The sequence below is a fragment of the Phyllostomus hastatus genome, unplaced genomic scaffold (genome assembly GCF_019186645.2).
Source record: "Phyllostomus hastatus isolate PE091 unplaced genomic scaffold, TTU_PhHast_1.1 phas_contig_210, whole genome shotgun sequence".
Taxonomy (NCBI): Eukaryota; Metazoa; Chordata; class Mammalia; order Chiroptera; family Phyllostomidae; genus Phyllostomus; species Phyllostomus hastatus.
The window spans coordinates 7,560,261-7,569,901 of record NW_025333737.1 but is presented as its reverse complement, the minus strand read 5'-3'; the positions used below and the strand labels follow the sequence as shown (position 1 = coordinate 7,569,901).

General features: G+C 53.9%; 1 protein-coding gene across 2 annotated transcripts; it reads left to right on the top strand.

Annotated features, from left to right (window-relative positions):
- Positions 1–1,656: 1,656 nt before the first annotated feature.
- Positions 1,657–6,265, top strand: RPL38 (ribosomal protein L38). 2 transcript variants are annotated; one of them, XM_045836902.1, is made up of 5 exons: positions 1,657–1,741; positions 1,956–1,991; positions 2,159–2,219; positions 5,418–5,540; positions 6,203–6,265. In XM_045836902.1, exons 2-5 carry the CDS (start codon positions 1,989–1,991, stop codon positions 6,226–6,228), a joined length of 213 nt encoding a protein of 70 aa, XP_045692858.1. In that variant the 5' UTR covers positions 1,657–1,741; positions 1,956–1,988; the 3' UTR covers positions 6,229–6,265. The 2 variants fall into 2 exon arrangements, with proteins under 2 accessions (XP_045692858.1, XP_045692859.1); XM_045836903.1 differs by lacking the exon at positions 1,657–1,741 and adding an exon at positions 1,742–1,789.
- The last annotated feature ends 3,376 nt before the right edge of the window (positions 6,266–9,641 follow it).

The window sequence follows — 9,641 nt, the reverse complement described above, 5'->3', positions numbered from 1 at the left end:
ATCCCAGATGCTGTATCCAGCTTGAGAATCCTACAGTGTCAGCATTGGGCACCTACTGTGTAATATATATGAGTATGCATTTCAAAGGTTTTCAACAGAATGTGGAAGCTCATTCTTGCCTTCAAAGAAAAGTCTTGCCTGCCTGAAAAGTTGAACACGGCTGCACAGCCTGTGCAGAGGTGTGTGTGAGCAGCGACTGCAAGAGTGACGAGTGTCCAGGGTTGGAGGTGAAGGGTCCCCCGGAAGGAGAGGTGGGAGCTGAGCTCTGGGGGAGGAGCAGGACTTCACATCAGCCGGGCAGCACTGGCACAGGTCTGGAGTCAGGAAGAGCCCAGGGCATTAAAAGGCCAGTAGTTTGGGCCCAAAGAGGGATTGCCCTTGTAGTGGAGCCATGGAGTAGAAAAAGCAGAAAGGCCCCAGTGGGCTCCCCCACTGGGCTGGCAAAGCCAGGTGGAGGATTTGGGAATGTCCTTCCCAGGTTGGGACTGAGGGATCCATCATCCTCAGACTGGACCCCAACCTTCAGATGACCTAAAATTAAGCCCCTTCCAATAAGCTTTTTCCATTTTAACACCCAGATGCATCTGCAGTTACAGACACATGGTCTGGCTTCTTTTAAAAGGCTTTCTAGTACAATCAGATGAATGTTGGGATCTCACTGTTCATTTATTTTTCTCTGTATCCCGAAACCCCAGGAAGATGCTCAGGCTGGGCTTGTCTAACCCGAGGGAGATGGGCGAGTTCAAAGTAAAGTTCATGGTAAAGTACTCTCTCTTCAGGTGTAATAATACGCACAAGGCAATTACATTCTGTTGTGCAGTTATTAAATTTGTGGGAAACAAATATAATAAAACGCAGACATTTGTAGAGGTTAAAAATAAAATAAAAGCAGAGGATAAAAATTAAATCGATAATCACAGGTTTCCAGAAGCCTGCCTGAAGAGATGCTGTGTAAGAGTTCAGAGTAATCATGTGCCCAGAAAATAACCTGCGCCTGGGCGGGAGGCCTGCAGGAACCGAAAGGGCAAAGGAGATGCGGCCGGCCCCCTTCAGGTGCGCAGCCTCTCAAAGTATCCAGAGGCCTGGCCGCGGGGGTCTGAGCAGCCTGGTTCAAGACCTGACTTCTCTGCTCCCAGCTCCGCCAGCCTTCATCCTCCCCACGGATAAGGACATGAACTTGGCTTTTGGAAGTGTTTGCTTACTTCTATTGTGCACCAGTTCTCATAGGACCTGGAAATGGCACGTGGAAAAGCCCCCTTAAATGGAGAAGAGGGCCCTGCTTGTGATGGATTAGAGGTCCGTGGAAAAGGAGGCCAGAAGGAAATGTGAGGAACCCCTAGAGAGAGGTTCTAAAATATATTTAGTAAGGTCCCTTCATTTAAAAGAGAAAATGTCTGTATAGATGCCCAGTGCACAGGTCTGATGACAGTAGTAGATATAAGCGTTAGGTCTTCAAACTGGATCTAAAATAAAATCTAGCAAAGACAAGGGGCTTGGGAGTGGGGGATAAAAAAGGGAAGAAGGTGGAGGAGGGAGAGGGCCGGTTCTTTACGCTAGGAAAGCTGCACTATTAATCTAGGCCAGAAGGGGGCAGAAGCGCTGCTGCAATGGGAAGGGAGAACGCCTACGTAACTACTGACCCTTTGCAGACACCGTACGCAGGTTCCTTCGAGGGAAGGTTTAACTGCCCGGAAGCGGAAGTTTCGTTCTTTTTCGTCCTTTTTGTTTGTTACTGCTTGCTGTAAGTGGCTCTTGGGTAGTACACGGGGAATAGGGGGAATAATCCGAGGTAATCTATGGCCGTATGAAATTTGCGGACCCCCGGCCTGGGTAGAGGGTGCGAGGATGGAGGATGGAGTGCTATGGGGCCGGCATTTTGGGGGGTCAGGGAGGGAAAGCGGAGGATCGCTGTTGGTCCTCGAGCCCTGTTGATGCTAATGTCTGTCTTCCCGCAGGCGCCGGCCGTGTACTCTCCGCGCCTCTTAGCCATGGTGAGTACGGCCTTTGCCTGACACCTTCCCCGGGACGCGCAGGGCCCCGCGGAGAGGACAGGAACGCCTTTGCGAGGAGACCGGAGGCGGGAGAGAGACTGGTGGATTTGACCATCACCAGAAAATGCCTAGTCTGAAGCGCAATCCCCGTTTTCTTTGTATTGCAGCCTCGCAAAATTGAGGAAATCAAGGACTTCTTGCTCACGGCCAGGCGAAAAGATGCCAAATGTAAGTGACGTGAGTAAAAGGGTGGAGCGGTCCCCACACTGCCCTTGTCCGGTCGCTATTTCCCCCAAAGTCTGGCGGGAGGCTGTTGAATTCAGCACGTGCCTGGCTGCTTGGGAGCGGAGGCTCGATCGTATTTCCCGTAGGTAAAACTTTGTTGGCCAGTGTGTTACCTTCTATAATAATTGTGAACATTTCAAAAGCCGTGCTGAATTAGTTGGTTTTGTTGTTGTTTCGTTGTGGTTTTGGTTTGGTGCTGTGCTCAGAGGCCTTACTGGGTAAAAACCTGTGGAAACGCGGGCCCCTTCTACCCGGAGTTAGAACGACAGGATCGGTTCTGGGCTGAGGACAGACCGTGCTCACGATGAACTTCATTTACTAAGTAATTGCACTCCTACGTGTGTGAATTTCCTGGGCTGTAAAAAGGGGACGAGGAAGTGTGTAGCACCGGAGCCCCCAAACGGGGAGCTGCTTAAGTGTCTGTGATGGAAAAAACCACCCGGCAGACCGGCCGGCGTGGAGGTGCGTTTATTACTCACGTGACGGGAGTGCACCCGCACGTGCATCGGAGGCTTCTTGTAAGGGGCCCCCAAGAGGTACGTGACTTACGCGGGACTCTGAGCTGCGTTACCGGTGTGTAAACCGTCCAGAAGTAGCCACAGAGCAAGAAGCTGCTCCCGAAAGGAGACAGGGTGGCAAGGAGACAGGGTGGCGCGGGTTACAACCCGTTCCCAAAACGCCGAGTGGCCGGCCCTTGGTCATGGGGGGGTGGGGCACGTGCATTGACCACAAAGTGGAACCTCAGAAACGACACCGCAGACTTCTGAGTGGTGTGTGCGGTCCCCGAGGCCAGTGTGTTCTCGAATGCAGGAGGGGTTCTGCTGTTGCTGCTCGTAGTTGGGGGGGCGGAGCGGGCTCGTGCTCACTACAGGGCAGACCTTGAATTCATGCACTGTGTTTTTTCTGCCACACCAAAGCTGCTTTTCCCACCGAGCTACGTCACCAAGAGAAAGGCAGGTTATCTGTGGAGGTAGAACAGTGTTGGGCCGAAACCCTGACCCTCGGATGCTCCTTGTCAGCAGTGGGATGAAAGGGTGGAGTGGGGAGCCTTTCAGTGGGATCACAGGGCAAGGGCACCTGAACAGGCTGTTGCCTTTGGCTCTCTGGGAGCATGTACAAAATGGTGACCACCTGTGGGAACAAGTAGCATCTGGTGGGGCTGTCTGCCCTGCCCGGTGGTGGTGGGGACTGCAGATGCTGCTGTGCCCGTGCTGGTTGGCTGTCCTGCTGTAAAGAGGAGATGGTCTTCGCGGCAGTTTCAGTTAAGGCCAGGAATCTGGGGTCACTTACAGTTCAAGTCCCAGCTCCATCAGGAGGCGGCTGCCAACAATTTAGGTACAGCCCTGGGTCCTGGTGTTGCAGGGGCAACGGTAGTGTCTGTCTCGTGGGGTCCGAGGGAGGACCACAGCAGACAGCCCGTTAGAGGCCATAGTGCAATAAGGAAGGCCACTTGGTCCATGAGATTCACTTGCATTTTAGTCTGTTGGTGGGGATTGCAGGGGTGGGGGCCTGCTCTTAGCTTGTCTTGTGAAGGTGGGGGTCATGGTCCCCTGGACACGGTGGAGCAGTCAGTAGCTGCTAATTCTACTTTCAGTTCTAAAATGTATGTAATATAAAACCTGCCTTTTTAAGTGTACATTTCACTGGTGTTAAGTACATTCATGTTGTGTCTCCAAAACTCTTGATCTTGTAAAACTGAAACTCTGTACTGTTAAGTAGTAACTCTCCACGCTCTCCCTCCGACCCCTGGCCGCCACCACTGTGCTTTCGTCCCCTGTCAGCGTGACCACCCCAGGAGCCCCATGAGTGAGGTCAGGCAGGACTGGTCCTTTTGTGATGAGTTTTCTTGTTCAGCGGAGTCCGAGAGGCTGAACGATCCCTTGTGTGGCTAGGCCACGTTCTGTTTTTCACCCCTCCTGCGAGGATGGCTGAGGGGTCCCCCCTTTTGGTTACTGTGGATAATACTGCTGCGAACATCGGTCTTGTCCCTGCTTTCGTTCTTGGGGTGTCTACCCAGGTGTGGAATTAGCGTATCGTGTGATAATGTGGAAAACACAGCTTTGAAGAGATCAGTATACCTTACAGGTTCTTACAGGTGTACAACAGCTGCCGGGGACAGTACAACATACTTAGCTTTGAGAGGAATGTTATGATGGCGGAATAGGTTGGTTCAAATGAATGTCCAGGTTTCGGATTGATTGAAACATGAGTGAAGGTGGCCAGTGCCATGTGTAGCCTCAGCGCCACGGCGCTTCAGCCTCCTGTTTCCTGCCCTGTCTCGTCAGCAGTTGGTAGAAGTGGGGGGGCTGTGAGCACAGGTTAACCTTGTGCCACTTCTGTGCGGTGCTGAGAGCTTGTGGGTCTAGTCTGGGGCTTGGGCTGAAGCAGTGGAGCCCAAGTTCAGTCCTTAGCCACCTGATTCTCAATCGACTTGCATAATGACAGGTTCCTGGGCATGTCTGTTTTTATAAAGCTGGAACGTGGGGTTTGATGTCCCTGAAATGACTGACCTACAGGGAAGCTATTGTCCCGAGCGGCCAGGCGGTGCTGGCTGTGTGGAAGTGGTCAACACGCATCCACACCCAGACGTGTGGGATTTCAGACCTGCGCTGCGGGGTTTGAGCTGCCCTTGGGGCTCTTTGTTGTCTGAGCTGCAGTCCTCGGAGAGAACCTGGCAGCGGCAGGGCCCAGAAAGTAGGTTCCGTGTCAGTTCTAGAAGTTTCAGCACACACTCACTGTGCTTGCTGCACCTGGCCCCTCAAGTTCTCACCCGCAGAGCCTGGCTTCCAGGAGCAGAGCAGTGGAGAGTCCTCGACCCCGGCAGATGCCGTCTCCCCGCTTTGTAAACTGCGTCCGTTCCTTCAGGACAGTGAGGCAGAGAAGGTGTTCCGGGGTGTGTTCCGCCTACCAGATACATGAATAAGCCAGTTAAAGTCAAGCCCATTTCTGACACTTTTAAAATACTGGGGTCAGAGAGGAAAGCTTGTTTCCTGTTCCAGCAGAGAGACAGCACAGGGACGAGCACAGCTGTCAGTGGTTGCGGTCCTAAGTGCCACTTTCTGCATTTGTATAAGGTCAGGCCAGTCTTGTGAGGTCTTCCCTGTGGTGCAATTAAGTCACTGATTCTGGTCCTTTCGGTAGCTGTCAAGATCAAGAAAAACAAGGACAATGTGAAGTTTAAAGTCCGATGCAGCAGATACCTTTACACCTTGGTCATCACAGACAAAGAGAAGGCCGAGAAGCTGAAGCAGTCCCTGCCCCCAGGTGAGTGAGTGGGGAATCCTGGGCCCGTGGCCGATAATGTGGAAGGTGCACGTGTCGCCCTGTCTTTCTTCTTGAGTTGCGCCCAGATGGTGGAAAGCCGTTCTGCGGCCCAGGGCACCGGCCCTCGCTGCTGGGAGCGTGAGGAGCGGTGGTTCTGGGAGGCACAACCTGCCACGGGGGCCTGGGTGTCGGTCACTCTGTGCTTTCCTGACTCAGAGCAGTAACAGCTCACACTCACTCCGTGAGCGGCTCGTTTGGTCCTCGCCAGGCAGGGACTGGTTTGGGTGACCCATTTTTACAAGCCAGGAGACTGGTTAGGTTCTGCAGGCCGTGAGCCTGGTTAAGTAAACACAGACTCGGTCCTGGCGGTGGAGGGCCAGGGAGACGAGTGCTCTGAAGGCTGCCTCTCCACCGCAAGAAAGGTCAGCCGGTGCTGCTCGGCTTTGAGCACTGGTGGGGACCGCTTTATAAAGGCTGGCAGATTTTTACTTTATTTTTTTTTTTTTAAATCAAACACTAAATATTTTAAGCAGAAACCTTGCTGTTGGGCTTAATGTCTGAGCTTGGTGAGCCCTTCAGCTTAGTATAAAATCCAGACAAGCAACTCAAGTGTAACTCAAGTGTATCCTTTGGGTGACTCACTTTTACCTCTTTTGCTCTAGGTTTGGCGGTGAAGGAGCTGAAATGAAGCATATACACTGATCTGTATTAAAATGTTAAAAATACTTAGTGTCTTGTCTTTGAAGATGGGGGGACATGTTACTTGGTGACAGCTTCTGCTGGGGTGGGGTGGGGTGGGGGTCCTGGCTGCAGCCTCCTTGCATCTCTGATCTTGGGCTGTGGTCCCAATGGGCCAGTGCAGCCGTCCTTGTTTTAGCCTGAGTCTGAAAAGAAGTGGATGGAAATAGGCAGAAGAGCCAGATACTCGTGGAAGTGAGCCAGCATGCACTCAGGAGATTTAAGTCACTTAGGTAATATGCGCTCCCTGGTAATGAAAAGGGTAGTTAAAAGCTGGGGTTGGCGAGCCTTCTTGGAAAGGGCTGCAAGCTGAGCCGTCCTGGGGATGCTGGGCTGTTTCCACCGCTGCCGTGCTGAGGCTGCAGGGGTGCTCTGTGCTGAGACACTGTTTCCTAAGCACTGTTCATGAAAACGGAGTTTAGGGACAGTACAGGGCATGGTGTGATTGATGCAGACGAAAGTACTACATAAGGCTTTTATTTTTAGAGGGGGGGAAGGGAAGGAAAGAAAGATCCGTGTGTGAGAAACATTGATCAGTTCTCACAAGCCCCCACCTGGGAACCTGGCCCGAAGCCCAGGCATGTGGCCTGACTGGGGATTGAACCCAGGACCTTTTGCTTTGCATTCAATCCACCGGGCCACACCAGCCAGGCAAAAGGGCAGTTTAGATGCTAGGCTCAGAGGAACATTTAATAAAGCTGAGAACAGGTGAGGGGATGTTCGCCTAGCAAAGGGGGTAAGCATTCCAAGAAAGAACATCCTGATGCAGGAAAGGAGACCTCACAGCAGAGGGGGGTCTAAAAGTCCCCTTCACTAAAGGGAGGAGTGTGGGTCCTGTCGGAGGTCAGACCCTGGGCCGGGGGGGGGGGGGGGGGGTGGGGGGGGCGGGGGGGGAGTGGAGAGGGCACTACTTGAACACGGGCAGGAGGGCCCAAGTCCCAGCATGAGTGGCAGTGTAGGTCCCAGCCAGGCCTGACTCCTTGGGGGTTCAATGCTGGTCTTGACAAATTGCCTCACGCCTGAGCACGCAGAGAACACGCTCACTGAGCCTGACACCAGGCCATTCTCATGGGGGTGGGCCTGCATGGGCTGAAAGCCGGTAGGCCTGACGCACTGAGCAGGCCTTGCCAGATTTACTGCCTTTCCCAGCATGGCCTCACTTCCCAAACTGCTATAGCAGATTGCCGTGATACTTATTTCCACTTATTTCCGTGGTTTACTGCACCGGTTAAAAGGAGGGACCATTAAATCTTAACAAAAGTGCTCTTGGCACTAGCAGATTTAGGAGATGGGAATGGTGGTCATGTCAGGATTGGCCACAAGGTGGCGACATATTCCAGCAAATGAGCAGTTGGTCTGGGCCATCTGGAATTGGTTTATACAGGCTAAAGTCCGCTCCCAAGTAACTAAATGCCTGAGCATTGATTTGTAAGAGTTTTAAAGGTGTAAAGTGGATCTTGAGTCCAGGGAGGCGCAGGTTTTGTTTCCTCCAGGAGAGAGTTCCATGGGTGCTCAGTGACTGACAGCCCCAGAAGGGGGCGCCTCCAGAGAGTCCAGCCTTCCTCTTTCAGTGGTCAGTTCCCCGGAGGGAGGGTGTACTGCTTGGGCTTCCTTTGTCCCTGCGCGTTGTCCAGAAGCCAGCCCCAGCTCCTAGGAGACCAGCTCTCCGTGTCTAAAGCAGGCATCCTTTCATGCCAAGGTGCTCAGCCCTTGGTTTGTGACTTGGAGGAGTCAGTTTGCTGTGGCAGCTGAAGCAGATTCCAGGGATTTCAGCTGGTGTGAGGCACAGGTGTGTCTCCAAGCCCTCCGGTGGCCAGGGCCCCCCGCTGCCTTGCTGGTGGAAGCCTGGGCCAGCGTGTGCTGGCTGCACCAGGCAGTCCCCAGTTGCCTGTTTCAGAAGGCAGAGTCCTGGGAGGTGTGTTCGGCCGCTCTGCCCTGGCTCACCTGGCTGGGTCACAGGCCTCTGGGGAGGCAGCTAGGACACTCACTGTCTCGCTGGGTGCACACCAGCCAAGCCAGTTCGGGTGTTCCACTGTGCCCAGGTGACTCGGCCATGGCCCCAAGAGCGAGCTTCTGTAGATGCTGTGGTGACCACCTCTGCAGGGGGGCCTTCTCCCTCCCCGCACCCTCGCCCTCCCAGGGGTCCAGGCCAGCGCTACAAAGGCTGCCCACATTCAAGGTCAGTCCCAAGGGTACGACTCCCTACCACTCACCAGGAGGCAGACCCCTTCCAGCTGGGGTCCCTGGTCTCCTGTTCTGTCCCTCCTGCAGAACCAACAGTTCCTGGAGGAATGCTGAGTCCTCATAGCCTACCAGTCCCTCGGGAGGTTCGGAGGGGACCAGCGGCCGAGGCAGCCTGCGGCTGTCGACATGGAGGGAGAGGGGACAGTGTGCATGACACCACGCTGTGCCTGTCCCTGAGGTTCTGGGGACAGTGCAGGCTGCGGTGGCACGGGCATGCCTGTCATCACTGCCCACAGAGGGCCCACAAAACTGCCTCAAGTCCATTGTCCTCTGCAGCCAGCAGAGTTGACTTCAAAGATCAAAACTCTCACCAGGGCCTGCGGGGCCATGTGAGACCTGACTTTTGCCTACCTTGTGGCCTTTTATTCCCCTCGATAAATAAAGGAGTCCCTGCTGGTGTGAATCAGTGGATTGAGTGCTGGCCTGTGTGGCTGGCCACAACTGAGTGGCTGTTGGTTTGATTCCCAGTCAGGGGACATGCCTGGGTTGCAGACCAAATCCCCAGTTGGGGACATACTGTTTCTTTCTCCCACCCTTCCTCTCTGTCCAAAAATAAGTAAAATCTTAAGAAAAGAAAGTAATTTAATGTTTAGAAAGGTTTATTTTAAAGTGCGGCTCATTGGGGGTATGATTTACAGTGGCAGTCGCCCTTTTGAGTGGACAGTTCTGTGCATGCTGACATTTAAATTGTGCAACCACCACTGCCATGGAGAGTGTGTCTGCTGCCCCCTGAAGCCCTCTCCCAGCCCGGACCCTGGCAGCCCGCTGCTCCTCTGTTCTCTGCAGATTCCAGTCTCCTCGTCACTTGCTGACTTTGGGGTTTGCACTCGCTTGACCCCTCAGCCTCCTGCCCCCCTGGCCCCTGATCTCACAGCGCCTGCCCCACTGCCCAGAACCCCTAGTCATCTCCTTCCGTCACCCTTCCACTCTCACCTGGTGTCATTCTCCAGGAAACACCCTGGGCGCTGCCACCCCCAGCCCCTCCCGGACTCGGTCCCTCTTTTGCACACTCACAAGCCCTGCGTGGGATCCAAGGCTGCCCCCACCTGTTAGACTCTAGACCCCCGCAGACAGGAAGCCAACTGTTCTGTTCATTTCTGGGCTCCTAGGACAGACAGG

Coding starts and splice junctions, on each gene's coding strand:
- RPL38 (XM_045836902.1), top strand. Junction 2,220..5,417: donor CAGGCGAAAAGATGCCAAAT/GTAAGTGACGTG, acceptor TCCTTTCGGTAG/CTGTCAAGATCAAGAAAAAC. Junction 5,541..6,202: donor GAAGCAGTCCCTGCCCCCAG/GTGAGTGAGTGG, acceptor CTTTTGCTCTAG/GTTTGGCGGTGAAGGAGCTG.